This window comes from Aplysia californica, unplaced genomic scaffold (assembly GCF_000002075.1).
Source record: "Aplysia californica isolate F4 #8 unplaced genomic scaffold, AplCal3.0 scaffold00043, whole genome shotgun sequence".
Classification (NCBI taxonomy): domain Eukaryota; kingdom Metazoa; phylum Mollusca; class Gastropoda; order Aplysiida; family Aplysiidae; genus Aplysia; species Aplysia californica.
Window position 1 is genome coordinate 2,039,437 of NW_004797313.1, and position 27,484 is coordinate 2,066,920.

A 27,484-nucleotide genomic window follows, 5' to 3' on the forward strand; every position below is an offset into this window, starting at 1 on the left:
TTTGTACAGGAAATATTACAATTTGAGAGGTTGTTGTCTCTGACCTTCTCATTTTATATATATATATATATAAATATATAACATAATAGTACATAATGTGCAACCTTTTCTTTGTTTATTGTCTAGTGTTGTGACTCGAATAAAGGCATGTGTTGTGTGCTGCAAACATGTAATTTTTACCCTGCACTGCTGAGAGAAATTCATCGGTGACCATGGAGCAATATCAGGGTGACAAGTCACTCGGTGGCTCATCAAGTTTAGAACATTAAAAACTGGCACATCGCTGAGATAATCAGCTCCCTGTGCTTGGCCTAACATCCTGGTTAATAAAGATATCTAAATACTCTTGATTTCTGTTTCAAGCTTTATTTTGTTTTACTGTTGGTGGATGATGTTTATTTTTAAAATCGATGTGTGCGTGTGCGCAAGTGTGATAGAGAGAGAAGGGGGGAGAGACAGGAGTTGTAGTCACGGCACAGTGGCAGTGGAATTTTAGTTGCAGTGGGGGCCCTATCACATCAGGGTCATGGGGGTCAGCTCCCCGTTGCCGCTCTGTCTGGGCTGACTTCATTTTTGGTACTTTTCAACGTACAGTTTTAGGTGTATCCCTGTATTTATGGTAATTATCATCTAATGTACCCAAAGCACGCTTTTCTGCTCTTGAGACTCAAAAAAGAACGGACATTGTAAATGTAATTTGTCTGGTTATTTCGTTAGACGCACTGAAGTCAGCAATGGCAATACTAAATTGTAACATTTTTTTGACAAGTGTGAATGAAAAAAAATCAATGTAAAAAACGGCACGACAAAAACTGTCGAACCTTTGGAACATGAACTACATAACTTTGGTGCAGATACTCAGAAAAGATGGTATCTGCGCATATAATTAGAATAGAAAGCTGTAATTTTGCTACTTTATTCATCTTGCACACAATTCGCAATGAAGTCATTCCTCCAAATACAACTTTATGTGTCTAATATAATCGGGAATATTCGCATATTTTCTCAAAAGTTTATTGTATCTCTATGAAGAAGGGCAAATCGATTTTAGTGCCAGAATACATGACATCTACAATGTAATACACAAATATAATCTGTTACACTCCAGAAATTCCTTACTTTTCTTAAAACGCTAAGTCTAGGTTTTGTAAGTTGACTGAATAACAGGGATGACTTCTCATAATTGGATTATAAGAATAGTTTCTTGCTTTCTATTTCTAGTGACACTCGAATCAGCACCAGACTTTTCCAGCTTTTATTTTGGTTTCTATGACCATTTACAATAACTGACAATATTCTGATTTCTATATATTCATAAAAGTGTCCGCACATATTTCCGACACAATAACTAAGAATGAATGTGTCAGCTGTCATTATTTTTATTCAATTCAATAATGTACAAGAAGTGTATACCCAAGTATTTACAGTTTTGTGTTTTTTACACATCCTGTAACAGTAATATATCTTTCTTCGTTGTATGCAGGCTGCTGAGACAGCATGATTCATGAACAAACGCAGAGTAACTTTCTATTTAATGGTAAAACAAGAGCTAACAACACTGAGTGTCTTTTGTCAAAAAATGCAGATGTGCATCTTTCTTTTCTTATAATTATAACTTGATTATTACTACTTGCGGAGATTTAAGATTTCTCATGGTAAAAGACATGATATTCGTAGTCAGTTTAACACAGATTTTGGAGAGATCTGTGGTGCTGTTTTTAAATAAAACAATAATTTATTCATAAGTATGTAAAAAAATTGGACAAATTAAGTACTCTACAAACACTCGTCAAGAACAAAAACTTAGGCCCAGAAATTAACCATTCCAACGCAAAATTAATCTCAAGACATTGAGCTTTCAGTACATCAGTGTAATGGTTTGCTGGGTGGGATGGGGAAAAAGTAATATCGTTTCAAACTTAGACAAAAGTGCGAAATTCTTAACTGACACCAGCAAAGTCGGTTCCAGCCCTCATTGGCAATTTCCTGAAGGACCGTTCCTTCCAGGTTCGTGTCGGATCCTCTCTTTAAGACCCCTACCAACAGGAGGAAGGTGTTCCCCAGGGGAGCATCCTTTCTCCTCTCTTATTCGAAATTAAAATAGATTCCATTGTGAAGACCCTCCAAAATAGCAGACAGCTCGTTATACTTGTACATTGACGACTTCCTGATATGCTGCCGTTCGAAAAATCCTCAACTAAGATCTATGGAAAGGCAGCTGTTGCTGCACAAACTTGAAAAATGGGCAAACAATAACGGTTTCAAGTTTTCCCTGTCAAAGACGGTTGCAGTGCACTTCTGCTGATCAGGCAGACGAATACTGCAGCTGAATTTGAGGCTCTACAGGGAAAGGATTCCTGTCCAGGACCAGGCTCGTTTCCTCGGTGTTATATTCGACAAAAAACTAACATTCATACCACACATTAAAGACCTTTGTGTGAGGGGCCAGAAATGAAAATGTTATCACCTCCAGAGTGGGGCGGGTTCTCAAAACACCTCCACTTGTACATCTCCCTTGTTCGATCAAGGCTTGACTACGGCTGTCAAGTCTACGTATTGGCAAAATCACACATCCTAAAAATGCTAGACCCAGTGCAAAACCAAGGACTCCGCCTTGCTCTGGGGGCTTTCCGCACTTCTCCAGTGGAGAGCCTCCAGGCCGAGGCAAACATACCATCACTCGCACTCAGATGCACACAACTCTCACTGCAATACGCAATATTAAACAAAGCTCAACACCAGAGAAACCAGCACATGACTGCATTTTCAAAACAAACCCAGACACCATAAGCAAATTCCAAAACTACGAAAAACTCATCAAATCCATCGGCCTCAAAGTCCTTGAGGATCTCAAAAACATACACTTTTCCAAACAAGACATCCAACAATTTCTTTTCCCCGACTTCCCTCCGTGGCACCTCACCAAGGCAAAAGTAGACATATACAGCTGACCACACACAACAAAGCAAGCACAAACACCAAAATATTTAAAGCAGAATACAAAAAACTCATACAAAATAGCCTGATGCGGAGCTAATTTTCAGAGATGGCTCCGAATCGGACTCTGCTGAAGGCACCGCAGCCCTATCTTCAAACAGTAGGCCTACACACCAGAGGAGACTCCATCCCGAAGCCTCCTGGCCATGGCACTGGACTCCGTAGACAATTCTCCAAACAAATCTTTCCTTATCCTTTTTTACTTTTGTCTTGCATTACCTCACTAACAAACTACACACTCCTATATCCAAATATAGTTAGTTTGCAGCAGAAAATACACGCCTTGACTGAAACCGAGAAAAGTATCGTGTTCGCATGGCTACCTAGCCATATGGGCATCCAAGGAAACGAGCAGGTAGACCTCCTGGAAAAAAAAATCCTTGTCCCTTCTGTTGGGATCAACGACGAACACACTCCCACATACTATACTGACTTTAAGAATAAAGTAAAAAACTACACCTCCAGTCCGTGGTAGACCCATTGGAAAAATCAAGTTAACAATAAACTTTACAACATTACGCCCAAACAGGGACCACGAAATCCTTCGGGCCTCTCCAGAAGAGACGAAGTCATTTTTGCTTGATTACACATCGGACACACGGCCCTAACACATAAATACCTTCCTTCCTTCCTCTGGCTGGCCTCCGTTAGGAGGGCGGCAGTCTGCCGCAGGCAGACAGGTTCAGGTAAGCGGCAACCTCTTGTGGCCTCGTCCAGAGTACATCCGGGCCCGGTCTCGCGTTGTTCTCCATAAGTGTGCCTCGATGTGCATCCCCCGCGGGCACTCATACAGTGCGTGCTGCAGGTCGTCAGGACTTGTGCCACACGCCAGACAGGAATCATTGGGAGCGGAGCCTATTGCATGGAGATACGTCTGCAGGATGGGGCTCTTCGTGTTGCATCTTAGCTGCGATAACACTCTTCTCTGTCTGACGGTAAGGTCTTTCTCTTTGTCCCTCTCCGGTGGTGGCTTCACCTTTCCCCCGACGGAGTCCTGCACTCGCGCTTTCTCCCATGCGTGGGCAACGATGTAACGCGAGATGCACGAGCTTGCTGACGCGATATCGACTGGAGTGTTGGACTGGTCGAGGCGGCCTCCCTTGTTGGCCAGGCGTCAGCTCGGTCGTTCCCGTAGATGTCGCAATGTCCTGGTGTCCATTGTTTGTGAAGGTGTCAGTGGATTTCACAGCATTGGCAGAGAGTGGTCCACATTTTCCCCTCTATCTCAGTACGAACTGCAGTCACTCCAGACATTAAGTGTTGAACTACTGACTGGGAGTCTGTGAAGATGTGGATTCTTTGAAAACGTGGTTGTTTTTCGAGCCATTGCAGTGCGCGGAGCAGGGCGGTAGTTTCAGCTCGGTAGCTGCTTCCGTATAGTCCCGCGGGCATGGATACGCATGTTTTCTCCCCAGAAGATTTGTCTAGACACTAGTATCCTCCTCCACATAACCTGTAGCCGTCGGTGGCATGGCCGTCAGTGAAGATATCGAGGTCGGATGTAGGCAATCGGCGCAGTCTCGAGATTTAGACAGGAACGGAGGCGACCGAGTTTTTGTCCAGAGGCTCAGCCGAACCGGCTGATCTGAGTCTCCTGTTAATAAAGGCCGGCGACGTCGAAATCACATAAATACCTCCTTCGTATGCGTCACAGACTTTACCATTAGACACATTTTTAACCAAAGGTCTAGACTTCGGAGAGGCCCGAAGGAAATACATTGGAACTCGGATTCAACGAGAATTCAGATTCAACGAGATGAGATAGATTCCCCGTTTTTTTACTTCTTTAAAATCAATTTTTTAAAAATAGCCCGGATTCAACGAGCACTTAAATCAGCGAGCTCGGATTCAACGAGGTCACTTCCAGGGTGAACAGCCTTCGCAGACGCGGCTTCGTTCATTTTTCTCCCAGAACTAACTTTATCTATTCCCGGAAACCATCCATTGCACCTGCATCGAGAACCATTATTACTATTAATACTATTATTCACTTAGCCAATTTCATGCGACCAATCAGCGGCCTTTTTTCATACAAACACATGAGCTGTTGGCACACGCACGTGTCTACTCTGGCGTGTGTCGGAGTCGTATGGGCGGCCTGCACCCGAGTTGCTGTTTGTGCGTTTTGGGGAGGGGGGGGACACTAGCGGTCCGGGCGTTGAACGTCGCAGATACACACTCGTCAGTCTTTTTCCTCCCCTCGGCAACTGATCATTATTACAATGATAATCTATTCTAGTCTTGATGTAGATCTACGTTATGAATAGCACGCTGGTCTATGAAATCAAAAGTTTTTGTATGCTAAGCTCTACACAGCAACACAACTTTTTGATAAACAATGGAGATGAAACAGGTGAGTGCATTTGAACGAATCTCTTTTTTTACTCAGCTCATAATATGCAGGCATTTCAGCCACTGCTTGCGACTTCTCTTTATACATTACTTGCTCAATGCCTGTAACTATGTACACAAAACCTCGTGTTTGCTATAACGAACACTCGGATTCAACAAGATTTTAGGTCAGACCTGGTGACCTCGTTTAATCCGAGTTCCACTGTATTTTAGATACCAAATATTGCGCAAGATCTGTTTTCCATCGTTGCTCTCAACAGAATTCTGGATTTTATGAAGGCCATTGGCCTTTATGGGAAGTTGTAAATGAAATAAAATAGTTTAAAACTTTTATATTATTTTTAAAAGTGATTTTAAATTAAAAATGTATTTACACCAAATTTCAATATTTTAGCATTTTAGTGAACTTGTAGACCCAACCCGGACTGAAATGTGCTGTTGCGAACAGAACCAACTTTTTTCCGCGCGCTCATGACCTTATGCAGTTGCGAGCGCCGTAAAACTCTTACTAGTCGGTTCAGGGCTCATTAACCCAGTGACCCCGAGCTGGGGAGCTCCTGCGGGCTGCTGAGTCACGCTAACTAAAAGTAACAGAATCGGGCGAAGAGTGACACCGTGTAGTAAGCATAATCACGCTAACAAAACACTGTTTTCGTATCCAACCAGTAAAAATACATGAACATATACAATGTGGAATTTGTTGTTTATCCCAAATTAGAGTTCTAATGTACACTGATGATATGAGCACATTTGTGTCCACTTCCTATATTAAACTGTAGCGTAAGTAGAAGCACTGCTTTGGTACAACCACAACATGAAAACTAGGCCACAGACAGCTTTGGACAGCCTTGTACGTATGTAGTTTAAGTTTGGATTCTGCGATAAACGTCAGTGCCGCTCCTCACTGGCGCGTCCTCAATGACAGCTTTATAATCTATGTGGGACACAACGGTTTTCATTTTGGGATTCTTTTAATTTCACAGCCTTGAGCAGTGTGCTTACTTGAGTGTGAGTGAATGGCTTTCTCTATGTGGTCACCCTATGGCTTTGTTTAAATCTCTCTTGAATGAACTTTTAAATTCATCCCGTTCGTACAAATAAATATATCGTGCCTTGCCGACTGGCATGGGCGATCATGAACCTCCACTTCATTCTGTCTTGCGTTGCAGTGATGGTGTGTGTCGTTCTTCCTGTTCTCAGCCATGTTGTCAACCTGTCCAGTGTCTTTTCCCTCTGTACATGATAAAAGGCCTCGTGTAACAGCGTTCTCTCTACTCTGTAGGGTCAAGCAGGCACTTTCGAAAACTTAAGCGGCTGTTAAAAGTACGGCTTCAATAGGCTTTCTCTATGTGGTCCCCTATTAAGTAGGTTTCCCCTCATTATTAAAAGGTGTACAAATTGCAAATACATCTAAATTGTCTCCAATGGAAAGGGAGGGGGGGGGGTAAATTTTCAGGAGGACTTTCCTTAAGTTCCCCTTCTCTCAAACGACATTTCAATTTCAGCATTGAGAGAGTGGGGTTGACCCTCTCAGATTTGGAATATAACTATTTATTAGTCTCAATTTGGCGACGACCGTTCTACAATGGCACTTGTGTATTTAACTTGTTAAAGAGGGGAAATAGACACCTAGTTCCATGAAGACTTGGGAATTTAACTGTTTATCTATCTGCTTGAGGCAGATTTCGGGGATGACACACATGACTCATGACATGTTTTCCTGCCTGCGATGCTCTTAGAAAGTAAAATTCTATGACCTCACACATAAACCTGTAAACCCATACAATCAAATCTATAAAAGTGTCTCATATTGTTACTGCTGGACACTATCCTGTTCTCCATTGACAACTCAGTTTCAATGAAACTTTGAATGGACTTTTTATTGAATTTTCAGAAATGAAGGTGGTCAGTTTCACTCATGACAATATGTTTCTAAAAATGAGGAGCCAGCCATATCTAAAAGTACAGAAAATTGCAGTGGGAAGTTGGTGCCACTAATAATTTCATCCCACTGTATCATTATATGGCCCAAGATGCCGAAGACTCGCTCTCCTGTGCTGTTGTGGTAAGTTTAATACAAGTCTAAAACCTTGATTTACTGCTGTAAAAAATCAAAATTAAATCAGTTCCACCAATAAAAGTTCACCCTCCTTTTGTCCACAGGTGTAGCCTACTTGATTTGTATTCATTTTGTTATAAAGTGGCAATCATTTATACAAACTACAACTTCAAACTGTACTGTATTATAAATTAAACAAAATCAAAACAATATTGAGGTGCATTTCACTTTATTCCGTTCCAGAATAATACCTCACAAAATTTCATTTCCCGAATGACAGTAGCCAAATTCATTCAGTCCTCACATATACATAAAAACATGCATTTTCAACAGAATTTAGAACAGATGACAAAATAAATATAAACTTATATCATTTACTTTTTTCTACATCAACGTCAAGGGTACTGATCACAAAGAGCTTTATACCCAAAATATTACGGACGACAGAAAAAAATAATGTCAAAAGATTAGGGCTCTTTTCTTTAATTAATTATCAAATTTAGGATCCATTTTGCAATTTCTTGTGCTTTTACAACAAAGTGTCATCTCCACAAGACGTAAACGCCTTCTATTCTTTGACCAGATATCCAAAAATTATTGTTGGAATATCAGTCTGCCATTCAGGAGACCTAGTACCATTAAATGGGAAGGGTTGACAATCTATATCTTCCTCTACCATACCCAAAATGATGTGGATGAGAAAATAATGGAAAGACAAAAAGATTACTGACTATCAATTGTGAAGAAAAGAACAAATACAGTGAACAAAGAAGCTCACCACTTAGAAATTTTGATTGACATTCACAACAAAATACACAAGTACTATGATAATTAGTAAATGACACATCCATCCCTAAAAAGAAAAAAGATAAAACCATACATCAGGACAACTGGTACGAGCAAATCCTTTTGCCTCGGTAAACTTGGCAGCTGTTCACTCACTTTTCTGGCTCTGTTGGAAATTTTAAAAAGACATTAGGTCCTGGTGACTGGGATTATGAATGAGGAAAGAAAAAAATATGACTGGAACAATGCAAACATATATCAGATATATTTCTATCGCACACTGTTAGCACCAAGCAAATAAGCCTCTACAACTTTTCAGAATTGAGCCTGCATTTAAACATCATCATATAGCTGACACAACAAATAAGCAACACAACAGTACAGTATCTGTCAATAACAATAACATTTCTGCAGCGCAATTTATCTAAGTAATCTGTTTGTGAAAGACTTTTAGGACAAATTTCAACACTTTGTAGTCAAAAGATTTTCAAATCCAAAGGCTCCACAAACAGCTCACGGAACATTAACATATGCAGCGGGATTGTACAGATCTGAGCAAAAAAACCCCCAAAAAACAACAGAACAAACAAAACCAAAAAAAATCAAGTATAAGCCTCTAGCACAATATCAATTGCACTTTATGCCTTACATTCTTACTGAAATGTAGGTGCCAGTGACACAAATTCTTAAAAGCAAGCACTATTCCTATTTGAATGACAGGTAGCCTCCTATATACACACTTCAACAAGAGTCAGAGTCAAATCACTACTAATCATTAACTCTTTATCGCTACAGGAGAGTTTTCCCACTATGCCGGGACCCTCTTTCAGTACGAAACCTGAGAGTGACTTATGCGCCACTAAATTGGTCATTAAATAAAAAGAAATGAATCTATTTTGATAGTTCTCCGCCTGACAAAAGAACTCCCGCTAAAATAGACCCGATTTATAAAGCGTTGAAGTCTTCGTAAATGGATGTGCCAAAACCACTGCCAGCAGCTCACCGGAATAATGCTTCTGACTGCCAGTTAACTCATTCGCTACGCCGAGCCGTGGGGGGCGGCGCGGCTCAAGTGCCGTCAGTACGTTAAGCCGCCCCCGGCGGCTCGAGAAACGACATTCAATTTTAGCTTGGTTTCTATTCCAATCCACTTATCCATGTTAAAATAAAGGTCATAATATAATGTTGACTTCCGGGTCAAGCGTTTCCACCGAAAATCGGAAGTTTTGATTCAGTTTTGAAACTTGATTTCGTAGTTTATTCGACTTTGTTTTATCGCGAAGCCCAACTTATAGCCCAGACACCAGTCTTAGTACTTTTACACAACAAAATATATAATTATTTTGCTCACTAAAGAAGTGTAGGACTCTTCTTTATAATATTGATACTATTGGACGCAAATTGCCGGTGCACTGTAATTGAGAAATCAATATTTTTGAGTGCTAGATCTAGGCCTAGATCTAAATAGTCAAAATATTTTTTTCTCCCCAAAATCACTACTTTTGGGTGAAATTAATCAAAAAGTACCACTCAAGACATGTATAGGTTTATTCCAAGTGCAATTCTGAATAATTCCATAAGTTACGCATATTTTTTTCTGTTTGTGATCCTTTTTTCAAAATTATTCTAAAAATTATTATTATTTCAATATCGGATGTTATGATCCAAATGTACAAATATTATGGAATGTATGAAAATATCTGCACATTTTTCAATATTTTCCTGTTCTATATACAGTTATGGTTATTTTGAGGTATCATTTGACTAGGTGCAAACAGGTTTTTTTAGTTTCACCTGAGATTATAAATTTTTTATTTTCCAATTTTATCCGCATCCAATCACAATTGTGTTGCATAATCGCCTCTTACAGGAACCAAAGTTGAAAAATACGCAAATAAATAATGCAGGTGTATTCTACAAACCATACTGAAAATGTTGGTATATAATATGTTGATATTTATTTGAATTTATGGCCCCAAAGACCTGTGAACTGCGCACTAGTCATCATCTCATTTCACCCTCCCGAAAAGAATTCGTCCACAAGCCGAAAATAATACGTAGCGAATGAGTTAATTAACGATTCAAAATAACATTTTTAAAAGATTGACTGACATTATAAAGCTGTGCAAGGTGGGGGTTTTCCCCCCCAGGAGTGGCTGAACTGTTAAAAAAACCCAACACTTTTCAAAACTTGTGGTGTCACTAAATGTGAAACAGAGACCTTATAAAGCTTGGACATTTGTAGCATTAACTCACTTCAGACGGGTCACACAACAGTTGCGTGACCCCCGCCGCGACGCTCGCGACGGGTCTCACAAGCCCTGCGTGACCAACTTTGGAATTTTTTTTCGCTCTACTAATCACGCACGGATCGCGAGACCCGCCTCGTACCCTTGTTTGGCCAAGCCTGAGCTACTTAGACTTCATTTCGTATCTCTGGGGCCGGTAGTTTTTAAGTTATTGAAGGTGAAGGTCAGTGACCCCAACTGGGGTTGAACAGACCGGAACTCGCGCTTTGTTTTTTTCTATACAGCTCATAGTAATCCGACAGTCGCGTCGTAGTAACGGTCGAAGAAGTCGCATGAACAAGAATCACATAATTTCGCCGTTTTCTATACTTCTGTGCGTTTTACTAGTTCTAGTGTCTCAGAATATGATGAGTTTAATAGTTAGGATCCTGGATATGTACCCGAACACGGCCCGAGTCGTAGTTCTAGGGCTAGATCTAGCACTAGTACCGGTGTTGTTTTTCGCGCAACGAAATCACAACGTCGTGCCGTACATCTGTCTCATGTAATTCAGTGTATGGGTCTGAATCAATGCACAGACCAGCTTTTATATTTTCACCAAACACTCGCACATGTATACAAATCAAACCAGAACACTTTGAACTTTTATTTTTGTTGTTGCAGTGAATTTCATTCAACTTGTCACGTCTCTGGAAATTTTTCGGAAAATCAAATTCATGCCAATTTTTTAAAAATCATACAAATTTAAGTATTTGACTTTAGTTTTTTGTATTAAATTAAGCTTGAATGTTACTTTACTGTGTCAAAAAACGATTACAATAGGGTAATTCTGAGAGTTGTGGTGATTTATTGAAATACCCCCAAAAACGCCAGTCTTCAACGCTTGTGACTGGTGAAAGGGCCCAGTCGCAAGTGAGTTAACACTAACAGAAATACTGTGTCATCTCTCACAAATGTCAAACAATTCACAGGGACGATTATCAAAAACACTATACTATCAAGCCTGAAAATAATAATAGCAAACACATAAGTCAGTCCATGGGTCATTACGAAAACCCTTTAAATTTCATAGTCTCACAACACCATGACTTGACTTATATTGAGACGAAAAGAAAAAAACTTCCAAGGATTTAATTTTCACAAAGTTAAAAACACAACAAGAAAACACAAACACAAAAAAATCCCCTTAAAATATTCACACCTGTTTCATTCGCAAAATATATTAACTAAAGACTAAAGCATTCTAAATCTTTTGAACTTTTTTACTTGAAATTACCTTCATCATCATCGTCATCATCATCATCAGATTCGTCGTCAGAGTCATCTTCATCATCATCATCATCGTCTTCTGAATCAAAGGTTTGGTCAGGAATGTCATAGATCCTGACCACAGGCTGAAGAGAGAAAAAAATAAGCTCCACTGGTCACAACAACCATCCATTCATACAAAACTTTGAAAACTGTCCATTGTGTGCCCTTTTCATGCTATAATCCACATCGTTAAAGCAAGCAATAAATGTTCAATTTGTAAATTTTTCAAGGCACAGTTGGCTACAGCAATGTATCTGATAAAATTGAACAATAACATTTTTTCCCCTAATGTGACACAATTTTCATTTGTCTCTGGGTTCATTGTACTCAATAGTGGTGCCGACATGACACTGGTATAGTGCCAGTTTTACATGGCAAAAACAACAAGGATGAAGCACATAATTAATTATAACTGAGGAAACCCATGTAGCAGTATCAATAGTGATATTTCCTCTTTCCCTGTATGAGAACACATCCTCAGCGTATTACCTTCCAGTATGGTATGTCAGTCCTATGATATAGTATAAGAACTGATAGCTGATATTTTGGAACTATAGAAGTACAGTCGAACCTGTGTAAGACGGCCACCCATTGTCAAGGAGAAAAGTGGCCATACAAGACAGGTTGCCACCATAGGCAGGACTGATCAAGATGAAGAAAACAAACCATTCCTTTCTGAGGTTTGTTGTTGTCGTTATTGTTATTGTTTTCGCTGGGGGGGTTTTTCCGGGTTTTTTTTCTTTTGTTGCTGCTTTTGAGCAAGGGTGACAACAAAACAAAATAATTCAGACAATGATGACCAAGTGGTATGGTAAAACAAACACATGGGTCGCCACCACTGGGAGAACGAGCGACGTTTCTGTCACAAGATCATGTTGACGTCTACTGTTACTTTGTTACAGACTGTGTAAACAGTGACCACTCATCTGACTTACGATTTGTGTATGAGTTCTGGGCCGGGCTTGTGGGTTATGAGGGATCACACGCTTACCTCACCAGCAACTGAAAATTTGTTACCTATTGGTCAACAGTGGGAGAGGTCTACGCAACATGGTCAGTTGGAAGGATTGTATTATGACGGCTCTTCCACAAAGCCGGGGGCCAATGCACAATTTATGACAAAACGGAATGGAGTCCCTAAGGTGGCAGTCTCAGACAGGTGTTCTTGCTTAGTGTGATAGGGGTTGTGTGTTAAAATATGGTGGCCGCAGCCGCGTTGGACAGGTGCCCGTTTTACACAGTTAAATTATATAGAAAAAACACAAGGGGGGAAATTGAAAATTGTACAGGTGGCCGTCTTATAGAGGTGACCGTCAGGGCAGGTTCGACTGTAGTTAATTCCTGAAATCTAAATGCGGCTTAAATCTAGCTATCATATTACTCTAATGTACGAAGAGGGTGTGATGTAAACAGAATGGGACTCTGAGAACATGCTATATTCAGAGCAAAATGAAACATAAACATAACAGTAAATAAAAACAGTCGCACTGTGAACAAGCTATTTGTTGATCCATCCTTTCCTTAAATTCGGAAATTTACTTTAATGCAGCGACACCCAAGTGTATATTACTGATCATGTGTACCTTGTTTGGATCCTTCATGATGAGATATTTGCCTTCCTTGAGCTTCATACATGTGTCCACGATACAGCGCAGGATTCCCCAGGCATTGTCCATATTCAGGTTGATCTGGTTGGCAAACTCCACTGGTTTGAACTGCTGAGTGCCAAGAATCAAATGCTTGGCCGTGTCCTTCACGTGTTGACGTGACACATACCTGGACGGTGGAAAAACACAGAAATATGCTCACACCTCTGCTTTGAATAAAGCATATAACAGTATTTCCTGTAGTCAGTCATAACATGTAAGTACCACTCATTTAATAGATGGAAGAATGTTGTTCCTGTTTAGCATTACGTTTGAAACTGAAGTTTTTCTTTTAAACTAAACTTTTATGTAAAATAAGAAAATTACATCATTCCTTTATTTCATAAATGAAAAATTGGGAAAATAAGCAAATTGTAGTCATGGAAAAGCACAAAACTTTTCAGTTCAGTTTTAGTAGAGGTTTTACAGCGCTCGCAACCACATAAGGTCATATGAGCGCCAGAAGATTAGAGGTGTTACATGAGAGTAACAAACATAAAAAAGTGCTTCCACCAGCTGAAGCTGAAAAGTAAGGACAATTTTGCCGCGGGTCTGGGAGCTGCAGCAGGGTCCAGAGACAGAGGCCCGGAGCTAAAAAAATTCAAATTTAGTGCTTTTAGGGGGTTAAAATGGCATTTTTGGGAGCCTGTTTGAAGAGATTGCCTACAACCCATAACATTTATTTGTTCGCCAACATTCTGTCTCGTTCGATTTCTTCACCTACATATCTTTCCATTGCTGGCAATGTTTAAAAGCAGGTTCCCTTTCCATTGCTACTATAATTCAATTAATTTGTCATCGCACCACTGATTAAAGGCAAACCTGGGAATAATGAATAGATATGTACCTTCACAGAACAGTTACCCAGCATATACCCTAATTTTTCACAATTTTCACTTCTGAATGTTGCATGTCACAAACTTGGAACACCACTTCAAATTATTCTTGATTTTAGTAGTTTTAGCATAAATTTCTTTCATCTTGGCCCTTATCGCGTTACCGTGCCGTACAATCTTCGCATTGATAATTTCTCTAGATCTAGACAATATATTTGCAAGCAAGTTTCTTTCTCACAGTAATTTTCTGTCTAAGATCATAAGTCAATTTACTTGATCAACACGCATATTTTCCAGCCGCGGCAAGTCCGAAGATAGACAGATGGAATGAGTGAATGATAGAAAGGAGGAAATTGGGACAAAAAGTCGCCAGATTTTGATCAATCTGCAGGTAAAAATGTACTGCCTACCAAGCCGCAATGAACGCACGAAACATAGGGGAATAACGGCCGATTGCAGGAAAAGCGCAATCTAGCAGGTTTCTATAACATTAACTTATGGCCGAGAGAATTACCGTAAATATCCATAACTTTTCAAAACGGCACGAAGCCGAGTACGGATCTTTTGCTATGGAATTTCGGCAGTCCTACGTACGCTGTCGCAGGTTTTTTAGGAGGGAGTTGATAATGAAGGAGGAACAGGAGCGGAACTGGTAGAAAGTACGGATATCCGTAAAAATATGGAACTGTGGAAGCACTGAAAAAAGAAGAAAGGGAGATAAGGACGATAGATAACAGGAAAGAAGAAGCAAACCACACCAGAGCACCCGCCAACCACCCACCTTTTCATTTTACAATAAATGTGTGATATTCTTAATGAAAGACATGGTTGTTTTGCATAGCAGTAAAGATGTCATTGAGATACAAAAGAATGAACATACACATGTTTTGGAAGAAAACTGAATTTGATAGTTTTTACTTATTGACAAAGTTAATTTATAAGTTTGGACAAATCCACACATACAAAGTTCCCAAGAAAATTTTCATAAAGGAAACACATCAAAGACAAAGCAACATTACTGAACTTTGACAGCTAAAGTAATTCATTAGAATACACTTTTAAAACACAAAGACTTCTCAGATGAACAATACTGGAAAAAACCCCCCACAAAGAGTCGATGTATCATACCCAAACTTGATCTGGTCCGAGCCAGCAAGGAGCGAGCTCACAGTCCATTTCGCCAGCTTGCAGCTGTTGTTCTTCAACTCTGTGGCCAGCACAGCTCCTTTCTGGTTATCAAGGCGACCTCTCCAGTCCACACCTCCAGAGAACTGCAACACAAACAAACAAGCATGAGTAACAAATTCTGTACAATAAGTTTTTTAGTAAGAATTTTATAGCACTTTATAGGTCATATAGCACCAAAGGAGTTACCAGAGAGAAACATGTAAAGAAAAGAAATAGAAAAAATTGTAAAAATAAGCAGCACTGAGAGAAGCACACAAACCCCCCATTCAGTTACTTAATTAACTAAAGCTACAGAAAAAAAGTGTATAAACTTGTATGGGATGTGACAAAGGCATGCACCATACGGAATAAAATTGGACTTTCACAAGACTGAACCCATAGAAAACATTTCAAGCTCAATAAAGCACTGTTGATTCTATGGAACAATAATATTCTTATGTTGAAACATTTCAGTCTTTGTAAATTCAATTTAATCAACTTGTGGACACTTGAAAAAGAATGATATCATGGATATATTTTTAAAATATGACTTTCAGCAGAAAATTCTTTGTTCTACGAGACAGAAAGGCCAGGTTTTCATTATAGAGTGGAAAACATATTCCAGAAAAACAGATTTATGTTTGACAATTAAACACCACAACAACACCATAAATAAAATATTACCTCTGTCCCTCAGAACCATGAGCTCTAGAGTAATATTTACAAGGACAACATCTCCGATATAGTAATGACAGTATTTTTATTTTCTGACTCTCCTTCAAGTTACTTTGAGAACCAAAACAGGATGAGAAATTCAGAGAAAGCAAAGGAGGTACCCTGGCCTTACCCTTGAGTCCCATTCATTCAAAGCCTTCACATTCATGAACTGAATCTCATTGTTGGGGCCGTAGGTCACTGCATCATGCTCCGTGCGGGCAATTAGTACAATGTCATTGCCAAGATCCCACTTCCTATACCTGCACGTTTTCAGACACAAAAAGAAAAATAAATAAGAAACTAATGAAAAACCTACACCAATTCTAAACAATGTGTAACAAATTCAGATTGCCCCACATACGGCACAGATAGAGCTTGAATGACTCTCATCAGGCAAACATCTTAAACTGAAAGTTGGCTGTATGCAACATTTCGTACACTGTCAGTATGCTGTGATAATGGCTTGAGTCAAACTAAAGACATAGGGCACCATCCTATCTATTATAAAAAACTATAAGGTTTTCAGAGGTCTGTCAAAGCTACAGAAGTTACTACAACACAGAAAGTATGGAAATTTACACAAGTTGTCCATAATAGCACCAAGTAGTGCCTTTTAATACTTTGGTACTCCAACAATTAATGTATTTTAAAAAAATGTTTTTTGATCGCCATAAAGTGGAGGAAATGGTACAAATGGAACAGCCGCTAGCCCAATGTCTCGTAAAGTCTCAAAGTCGTTCGCAGGATAGACAAAAATGCGTGTCTACAGCAAAAAAACCCCACAAAAATGCAATTAATAAACTTAAACAAACGGTATTAATACTAAATTTTATAACCATTTGTGTCTTTAGAGAGAAAAAAAAAATAGATCTAGCGGCTGTGTTTTCACGTGTAGGGAGAAAAAAGGAACAGTGGATATTCCGAAATCTATTTTCGTTTTAAACTAAAACATGACCAGAGCCGAGTGAAGTTTAAACCAAAATGTGACTAGAGCCGAGCGAAGTTAGGGAAGATGCCATCCTGAGATTGGGTCAGGTATGCTAGATCTAAGTCTATATCTAGATCTAGACAGATTAAGAAAATGCCATCTTGAGATAGGGTCAGATGCCGATCTCGCCAGATCCAACGGCAAGTAGGTCTAGATCTACCGTTGCAAGACAATATAAATCATAGGCATGATCAGGCTAATCGACAACAGAATCCCCCAGCTCTAGACGAGAGCGCAGACAATCCGCTTCCACTTCATGGACTTTCCAGAATGACATTAATTTGTCGATTTTGCAAAGCAAAAAGGTTTCAGGAAAGTCTATTTGCTGCATGAATGGACAGGTGAATTTACCACCTTTACCCCCGCCTCCAACAATTCTGAAGGATCTTCTGACTCAAAACACCGCAGAGGCAAACATTTTAGAAAAAACATAAGAGCTTTCAATTCAAATCTGGCATTTGCCTCTTCAGGAGTTTTAAAGGAATCGCTTTACCGCATGGTGTGTATTGCTTCCGAATCCAGGGACAGGTGTATCACAAAATAGGGCCGTTACTGCCAGAGGATAACAGCAAACCCGCTTTCTCATAAATTTATGTGCATGACACTGATAATGAACTGACAAATAGGTGCTCATGGAACTCTGGACTAAACATTGGTATAATGCATCAGTTACAAACTATGTTGCATGAAGTCAACCCATTTGTTCACCAGTTTTCATAAGCAGCCGAGCAAATAGAAAACACTGGGAATCAAGCGAATGAAATAAAAATGATGCTCAAAGCAGACTCTTCTAGATGCCAGAAGGTACAATCTTCCAACCGCCAGTGAAATTGCTGTTATTTTACCAGGTAACGATCAGGCCAGAGCATGTCCATAAGATGTTTTGTATTAAAAAGTGTCAGATGACCCTAATGAATGACAAGCAGTTCATTATGATCCATTTCATTATGTCCTACTGTTTCCGTTAAGTTAGGAGAAGATGGGTGGCACATAGGTATTCCAAACGAAGGTCAACGAAAGCAGCAAATCTCACCCATGGAGTTCTACGCTTACCGATTAATGGACAGGGGTGGATTTAATACAATTTTGCATGCGGACCGTCTCTTTCAGCAATATATCGTTGACCAGTTTGCTAAAATGGAGCAACATCAGATTCTGGCCTGCCCTTCACTTTGCACAGACGTCAATTTCCAGTTCATCCGTGCTTTGCGATGACCATCAATAAATAGCAAGGTCAAACATTTGACAAAGTTGGTGTGTATTTTACCAGAACCTGTTTCGAACACATGGGCAGCTTTATGTGGCTTTGTCAAGGACAAAGAGTTTCAAATCTGTGACAGTTTCTATACCAGCTCATGAAGGTCAATTCTTTACAAGCAACATAGTATACATGACCATACTGTAACAGTCACCAGAATGATGGCCGCATTTAAAAAAATTAATTTGCCACATGGGTTATCAGTGTTGTATACTGTCATCTTCATGCTGCCTTCTCTTAATGCTGTTTCTATTGCTACTATTGTCTTGCCCCGTTCTATGAACGAGTTGATGTACTAGTATTAACAAAAAGCTGTAAACCGACGCTACAAATTTCAAAATTATACCACACAATTCCTTATGGAATGAGTCAAGAAAAGAAATCAAATCGACTCACATTAAACTTTATAATCAAAACGCATTTTAATCTTCCTTATTTCAAGGTTTTAATGATCATGACACAGAGAATTAATCTTTACCTACCGCCTTACAATTCGACATATGATTTAAAAATACATTTTTGTAATTTTTTCTTTAACATCTGATCTACCAAAGGCAAGAAAATGTGATTAAGAAAGATGTATCCAAAGGGCTGTTTAAAAAAATGAAGTGACTATTCCCAGTGACACTGGGGATAGGTACAGAAACTATTCCCAGTGACAACGGAACTCTTTTGCATTAAAAAATCAAGTCTTTGCCTTTATATTTTCAATATTTTCACTTCGAACCAAAATTGAAAATGGCGATGCAAATGGAAGTGGGCGCGAAGTTCTCCTCCTTCATAGAGTTTGAAGAGAAATTTGCAGCTTTTCAAAAGATCAAGATTCTAGGCCTAGATTCTATTCTAACGAACATGTACTGTAGACTCTCTTCTCATTTCAATTCAGCACTTTTGTTCTCTTCTCTTACTTGGGCCTAGACTTGACCGTAGCCTAGCCTAGATCTAGATCTAGAAGAAAGAAGAATCGGGAAGGATTTCCACATGTCCTGTAGCCTAGATCTATCCGTATTAAATCTAGATCTAGATCTAAATTACAACTGAATAACAAGCAAGCATAGAATGATAATTCCTTTCTTTAAAAAAAAAATTCTTCCACTCACACCAAAATCTCCTTTAGTTTAGATCTAGTCTAGTATTAAGTAACCCATCATCATCATGCCAGTGTAGATCAGTGTGGGAACAATAGATCTAATGGGCCTGTCTGTTCTCGGTGTCACTGGGAATAGTTTCTTGGCCTATTCCCAGTGACAACGGGAACAATTCTGGCCGTGGCCTATTGCCAGTGGTTTCTGGGCCTATTCCCAGTGACACTGGGAATAGTTTCTAAGCCTATCCCCAGTGACACTGGGAATAGTTTCTAAGCCTATCCCCAGTGTCACTGGGAATAGTTTCTAAGCCTATCCCCAGTGTCACTGGGAATAGTGCTTTCCTAAAAAAAAACCACGCTGTTACAACGAGTACATTTGATTTCATTATATTCTTTAGTCCAACTTTAACATGTGCTTCTAATTGATGAAAAATTCAACTATTTTGTTTACATCTCCCAGCCCTCAGAGGGTGGAGCACAGCTGAAAAAATACCCCTAGTCTTTCATTAAATGAACACATGACAATGTCTATCAAAACTTAATGAATCAAAGTCATATGGTCACGTCACGAAAGAACAAAACTGAATGGAGAAACAGAGCAAGCTTTACTTTCCTTAGAACCCTTTAACCACTTCAAAAAAAAAAAAAGTTTAATTTTTAAAATAAAATAAAACAGCATACCTATATCCGACAGATGCTACATCAGTTTCATCACCACCTTGTACAAAGGGATTCTTCTCATCAAAGCTGTACTTCTCTTCATTCTGTAAGAAAGACATAAATCTCATTCAACACAAAAGAAAGTACACTACACAAAACACAGAAACAAAAGTAATGATAATTTTATTATTAACTGTCTTGGGCTCGGGCCTTCAATTAAATCTGACCCCCATGATAAGAGAAGAAAAAAATAATTCATTTGACCAAGCTAACTAGTTTGCAGAACATCGAGTAGCACTTAACATAATAAAAATATTTTACGAGTATATTGGAAAAATGGGGCCTCTACACTTTACTAAGACAGAGCAGGAAAGGTAAAGTGACAGAAAAGAGCAATCCTGGACTAAAAATGCCCCAGAAAAGAAAAATGCTGCAAATATGACAGAATTATTTTTCCAAACAACGGAAAAGACATGGTGAGAAAGACAGGAGTAGGGAGGCAGAAAGGGAAGTTATATGTAAAAAGACTTAAACAGGTCTTTTTTTTTCTTCTGTTAAAATCACTGTGGCCTGCACTCCTATATATATATATATATATATATATATACAAAAAGTGCAGTTCACAATGAAAATACATATTTTAAACCCGACCCCACAATCACCAAAATTTACTACAACATGGTAAGTACAACTTTAATCAGAACAAGAGTACACACCATTCTCAAGACTTGCTGGGAGAAGTTGTGGTTGATGAAAGTTGCTTCAAGTGCCAGGCTGCGCGGAGAGTTGAAGCTGCTGCTGCTGCCGTCGTCTTGGGGCGGCTCAGTCGCCGTTTCACTGACAGTCAATAGGTCAAAGTCAGAGTCATCTCGCTTGTCAAAGAAAAGTTTGTTTCCCACACGTTGTACAACAATGTCCCAAGAGTAAGAAGATCTTGGACAGCACATCATGGTTGCCAGAATAGCATCAGTAGCAAAGACGTTGCCTTGTGTTTTGGCCAGCTGAAATGATAAAACATTCATACACCATCACAAAGACAATCTATCCTGCACAATCAGACAAACATCCTATAAAGGCAATTTTAAAAATTACAGTGAATTCTGAAAAGATCAATAAGCTTTTTATACAAATGTACAAAACCAAACTTAAGCTAACTACACTGATACATTTCTTGTTCACTTATCTCAGCTCAAATTTAGATACATACATACCTACAAAATAGTTGCCAGTAACTTCCTTCTACCAGCTTCATTTAAACTATAATATTAGAGCGAGGATGCGAACCTGTTTCCAAAAATGTCAAATAAATTACCTGTCTAATAACAGGGTCATCAGTAGTCGTGATCTTGTGGAAAATACGATTAATCCTCGTCAAGCGCTTCTCATTCTTTGTGGTCACTCTGTCATAGGTCTTGTCGTAAAACTCCATAGAGCCGCATATTTTCCTGAGAAAAAAAAGGAACAAATAAAAACTCTGACAAGAAAGTCCTATTCTGAGTAAACAGTATCTTACTTAGAAACTTCTTCAAAACGAAATTATCAAACTTTTTCTTAAAAAAGCATTTTAAATTGCTTTGCTTTGGAATACATGTTACAAAGAAAAAACCCATCAGACGCTACAAAATATAATGAGGTCTGCTCACTTCACAACAACTTGTACCCCTACACATCTATTAATGTTCCACACAAAAAAGTTAAACTAAAAAATATTGAAATTGAACTTCAGTACCGACCACATGGTGCACAATTATTTTGCTTTTTAAAAAAAGTTTTAGAGGAGGTTCTGCTGCGCTCGCAACTGAATAAGGTCATATGAGCGCCAGATGATTAGAGGTGTTACAAGAGAGTAACAAACATAACAAAGAAGGGGGAGATAAGTACGATTGATGTTTCATAGGAAAGAAGAAGCAAACCACACCAGAGCATCTGCCAACCACCCACGCTTTATTAAAAAGATGGAACACCCTCAGACACAAAGAGAAAAACGTTGTAAAACCCTTAAAAGAGAAATTGAAAAACAATACGAACAACGGCAACTGGAAAAGCAATAATCAGCAAGAATTTTAAATACACAAAGGTACCCCAATTTACCCCCACCCCCAGCTATGCAATTTAAGATGTCATGTAATAATCTAACCCTTTAAAGACATTTGGAGCAAATAAACAATCTTCAATTTAAAAAAAACACTGGGTATGGATAAAATTTGCTTCATTTTCTTCAGAGAATATTGTAATCACCAGTTATACGTTTTATGGAATTTTTAAAATGCCAATATAATTCAGAGACGGGAGTTCACTAAGGTACCACTGACACACTTTTACATTCCACTCCCATATCCCCAATCTTCTTTTCTTTTATTCCAAAAAAGAAAACAATTTTGACACTTTCAATACTGACAAAATGAAAGGATAGAAGGAAAGTTCCCCAATATGTGAAGCAACTCACAGGTCCTCTCCATCCTTTATGTCTGGCAAGTTCAGCTTTGTCAATCGTGGAAAGTCCATCTCCTCTACGACTACCCAATCATCCTTGATCTGCACAGAAGCATCTCGGTTGCGAATGGGGGCTTTGCTGCGGTTCTCTTGCATCTGTTTGCCAAATTGCTTTTGCCACTTCTTCAGCAGCCTCTGGCGATCTCTCTCACGATTCTTTTGCGTTTTAGTGAGGACTTGCATGTTAGCCTGCGTCTGCTGCTGCCGTCTTTCTCTGTCCCTGCGTTGTCTGTTCTGTTTTCACCAAAAAATAAAATAAAAATCTTATTAAAATGCTTAGAGCCCAGAAAAAGGATTACATAACCCCGCAAGCAAAATAAAAAGGAAAGACATCCACATGAATAGTCAATACTTTGCTGCCAAAGTTGGGATACAATCAAACTGTCATTTTTTTTGGGGGGGGGGGGGGGGGGCGGGGCGGAGGTAAAGTCTTTTACGGCGCTCGCAACTGCATAAGGTCATATGAGCTCGAGGGACACATTAAACTTTTTCAGATGGTAGGAGTTGTACCATGTCAGGGAGTTTTACAACGCTTGTGATCACATTCACGAGAGTGGCTGATCTTTATCGCAACGGGCCGTTCTTTAATCTCAACTTTTAACTCTTAGTTGATCTGCTGTGCCCGCCCGGGTGTTTGTTCCGTAAATTATGATCAGAAATGCCGGCACTTACTCTTTCATTAAGCTTCAAAAGTACTCAAAATGTACTTTAAAAATACTCAAAAGTACTTTTATAAAAAGTATCAGAGTAGAGTAAAAGTACTGGTTCACAAAAATATACTAGAGTACAGTAAAAGTACTGAAAATTGTAACGTAAGTACATGTACCGGAGCACTTGTACTCTGTTACAACCAGCTCTGGTGAGAAAGAGCAAAGGAGTAGAAGTAGGCAGGCTGCAGAAAGAGTCAGGAGCCCAGAGGAAGAGGCAAAAGGAGGTGAGGGTGTGGGGGCAGAAAGAGGAGACGAAAGAAGACAACAGAACATTGCATGAGAGCAGGAAAGAAGGTGAAAGGAGACAATTTTAGAGAAGAAAATTTTTCGGTTGCTACCCGGATTCGTACCCGAGACCTTTGAATGAGAGGCCAACAACACCTTAACCTCTAGGCCACGAGATCTCCCTCTGTCATCTTTAAAATGTAACCATGAACATAAATCTATATAATAAGTGCAACAGCAACAATAGGAAAAGTGCAAATTCATGTTACACTGAATGAGAAAACGATATTAATAAAGAAAGTTATATGATCCTTTTCTTTCTTACCTCAAACTTAAGTAACATTAAATTGCTGCTGCAGTTTTAGCAAAAATAAAAAGGTAGAAATATACGTACAAATGAAAATAAAAAGGGACTAGATTATCAACGGATTGAAGAAAAAAAGTCAAGATTCCGTACAAAAAGTAGAAGTCAAACTACACCAATAAATTACAGGCGTTGTACTTGAAATATGGAGTCAGGGAAATATTAACCACCATCGGCATCCCCCTGAACCAAGCTCTCTGACTGGCGACAGAGAGACGTTTCTTTCTTCCCGCGATACCCAAAAGGGTATAAGCGGTAGAGCTGTGCCCATTCGACATTCATGATTTTTGAACTATTCAAAGCTATTCAAAGTGTGGCAGAGCCATTCGAATGCAGTGTGATTTTTTAAAAAAACATATAATGGATTTTCCTCTCATTTTTCTCAAACTCAAACGTAGAAAAATTGGAGCAAATTATATATAAAATCATTAAGATAAATATACAGAAATACTCTTTATCTGATGGTTACAAGACAGAGTGATAAGAGGAACCTACAAGAGGTATAAAAAGCAATCCTTTAGAGAATATCTCTTACTATTCAATATTCACTCGTCACTCTATGGACAGCTCAAGCAAGGGCACTTGACTCTTCAAGCGCAGCGAATGTTTTTTTCATGAAGTTAGCGGTCACAATGAGCTCCCCTAACCCTACTCGAAATTCGAAGCACTATGAACGGTGACGTGATGTCAACGCGTTGCACAACAATACATGCGGGCTCAGTGACTGGCGTTGAACAGCGCAAGTCAGATCTGGACTATCACAATATAAGACAAAACTATTTGACAGCGCTTCGAATTGCGGAACTTAGATCTGGGCTTATGTTATATAAGAAAAAACTATTCGACGGCACTGTGAATACCAGAAGTTAGATCTGGGCTTATCACATGTAAGAAAATATCATTCGACGGCGCTTTGAATTGCGGAAGTTAGATCTCAGCTTATCTTATATAAGAAAAAACATTCGACGGCGCAGTGAATAGCGGAAGTTAGATCTGGGCTTATTACATATAAGAAAATACGATTTGACGGCGCTTCGAATTGTGGAAGTTAGATCTGGGCTTATCACATATAAGAAAAAAACCATTCGACGGCGCTGTGTACAGTTAGCGAATGTAGAGTAGCGGCACTTAGGTATGGGTTTATGCTTATTACAGGGGCGGCTCATGGGGCTAAAAAGTGGACGTGCACAATTAAGCTATCGCATGCTGAAGATAGTCACGGGCATAGATCTAGTAAATGAGACGGTGTATAATTTTAGGATCTTTGAGTTGGTGAGGGAGGACCTCGTGCTTTTATTTTCATTGTTTTTACTTGTCGCTTTGATTTCTCGTACTACTGAACACTCAAGTAATAATAACGTTCACTACTCCATTACAAAACAAAGGCACAACTCATAGGACGGTCACGTTCACCTCCCTCAGGTTCACGGTCACAGAGTCACTTAAAATAGTAGCAAGACATCGGCCTACAAGGAACCAATCACAATTCACTTGAACACTCCGCTGGATTGCTCCGGGGTTCACATAATATTGGCAAAGAATAGCGTACGGCCTATCGCGTTTATTTTACTTTTAGACTTGCCTACTGTGGGCTATGTTTCGCCACTGTTCGGCAGGAGCACATTTGAGATGTGCCGTCTTATTAATATTAATGTACCGCCAAACTCGCTACGAGTGTCGTCATGGCTTGGGTTATCCCCAAGAGCGATTTATAGGTCAGGTTACACTGTTGAATATCCTATTATGTTTAGCTAAAGCGCGTGGACTTTGGCATGGCATAGTAGATGTTTTGCGGCGTTATAGACACAGAAATGACAGTATGGCTCCAGTGAGAACCTTGTTTTGATATAATATTTGGCTAGTGTTTGTTTCTGGCTTCTTTTATTTTTATTATTGTGGGTGTTTTACGTAACTGAACATTAAAAATTTTTGGGCGGCACTGCCCGACCGTGCTCTATGGACGAACCGCGCTTGGCTTATTATCATAATATATAAGAAAAAAACATTCGACAGAGGCATTCTCATGTCATGAATAGTGAGCTCACGCTTCGAAGCTTCGATGATTTTTTGTTTATTCAAAATCGCACAGTACTAATAAGCGGCGGATAAAAGTAAAGTAGTGTTTAAAATGGATAGCAAGTCTGAAACTGACAAATTACTTGAAAATAAAAGCCAAGTGTGCATAAATATGTGCTGCAAGAAATAAAATACAGGACGAGAGAAAGATGCAGCATAATTTAATTTTTTCGCTATAATTTTATTTTTAAACACAATTAGTAATAGTAAGAGTGAAACAAATGTCCCCATCAGTTTAATTGAAAATAAGACTTCAAACTTTTCTAAGTCAGGCAAGTTAACAAATTAATTTAAAAAATAAAACAGTTGAAATTACTAATAGTACTAATAGAGGGCAAAACAATGCAGCACTTTACCCTCACCATCTCATAGGAAAGGGACCAACCTGTTGGAACAGACGACCTCTCCTTTGATAAATTGGCTTCTGAACTCGGGAGGTATCCACAAGCTGGAAAGAGCTCTCATCCTCTTCATGATAGTAAGCATATTGACTCCCTCCTCCAAAAGCTGAGTTGTACTTGCCTGGAACAAGCAATTAAAATTAATCATTCTTACAGTAAGCACTCTATGTATATATATATATATTTTTTAATTTGATTACCACACCCGCCCCTCCCCACCCACACACTCATCAGAAGCTATATCATGTGCTTTGCAACAGATACATATTTATGTAAAAAAGAAAATGCTTCAACAGGTAGAATGAATGAACCTTTGTGACCACAACAACATGCCATGCTCACATGAGGTTATGGCAAGTGATGCAACCAAAGGGTTGAAGCACAATTTCACTGACCGGTCTTGATGACAGCCCCACTGAACAAAGCTCAAAACTCAGACAATGCTTGGTTGTTTGTCTGTTTTTTTATTTGTTATGTAACTGTAGAATAACTAATGGCTTATCATTTGCATGGTATCACTCTGCATTTATAAAACACAAGCTGCACGTAAAAACTATTACAGTTATTAGACCATCAACGGAGAACCCTAGGTGGTAATTAAAGCAAAAACAGACTTCTAACTTTTCCTGATCTTAATTGCCCAGCCTTGATAAGATAATACACTTCTGTCACCCGTTTCGTTCGCTCAGAGAACACTTTTGTATTCATTTTTATAGTGGACAGGGCACATCTAATTTTTCCCCCCTAAATTATTGGCAAAAAAAGTTGCAACCTATATATATACAATATGGTAGGAAAAAAATGTTTAAATGCATGAATATTGTACCAGTACATATTGACCTAAAACCACGAAAAGTCAACAAATGAACAAAGAGCAGGATCAAAACTAGAAGTATGTCAATACTGTACCAAGATAACGCTTGTCTTGGTAGGTGTTTCCAGTCCAATCAGATACCTGTGTTAAATAGAAAACAATTGTTGAGAATCACAAAATACCTACTCTTAAGTACAATTATATTGTGGGTCTAAAGTTTTTAAAAAAGTGGAGCAGAAAATGCGCTTGAAAAATCTTAGAGAGAGAGAGAGAGAGAGAGAGAGAGAG

At 39.1% G+C, this 27,484-nt stretch overlaps 1 protein-coding gene across 1 annotated transcript in view; it reads right to left on the reverse strand.

Moving 5' to 3' along the window:
- Window positions 1-7,619: 7,619 nt before the first annotated feature.
- Window positions 7,620-27,484, reverse strand: part of LOC101852154 (eukaryotic translation initiation factor 3 subunit D) — a 26,537-nt gene continuing 6,672 nt past the window's right edge. Inside the window, exons 2-12 of the mRNA XM_005092284.3 lie at window positions 27,292-27,337; window positions 26,367-26,503; window positions 22,560-22,840; window positions 21,426-21,558; window positions 20,830-21,114; window positions 20,135-20,217; window positions 16,251-16,380; window positions 15,365-15,507; window positions 13,338-13,530; window positions 11,720-11,837; window positions 7,620-8,360 (exon numbers count right to left, since the gene is read on the reverse strand). Coding sequence (XP_005092341.1) covers window positions 8,347-8,360; window positions 11,720-11,837; window positions 13,338-13,530; window positions 15,365-15,507; window positions 16,251-16,380; window positions 20,135-20,217; window positions 20,830-21,114; window positions 21,426-21,558; window positions 22,560-22,840; window positions 26,367-26,503; window positions 27,292-27,337 — 1,563 coding nt within the window. The 3' untranslated portion in view covers window positions 7,620-8,346. The remainder of the gene's footprint in view (window positions 8,361-11,719; window positions 11,838-13,337; window positions 13,531-15,364; window positions 15,508-16,250; window positions 16,381-20,134; window positions 20,218-20,829; window positions 21,115-21,425; window positions 21,559-22,559; window positions 22,841-26,366; window positions 26,504-27,291; window positions 27,338-27,484) is intronic.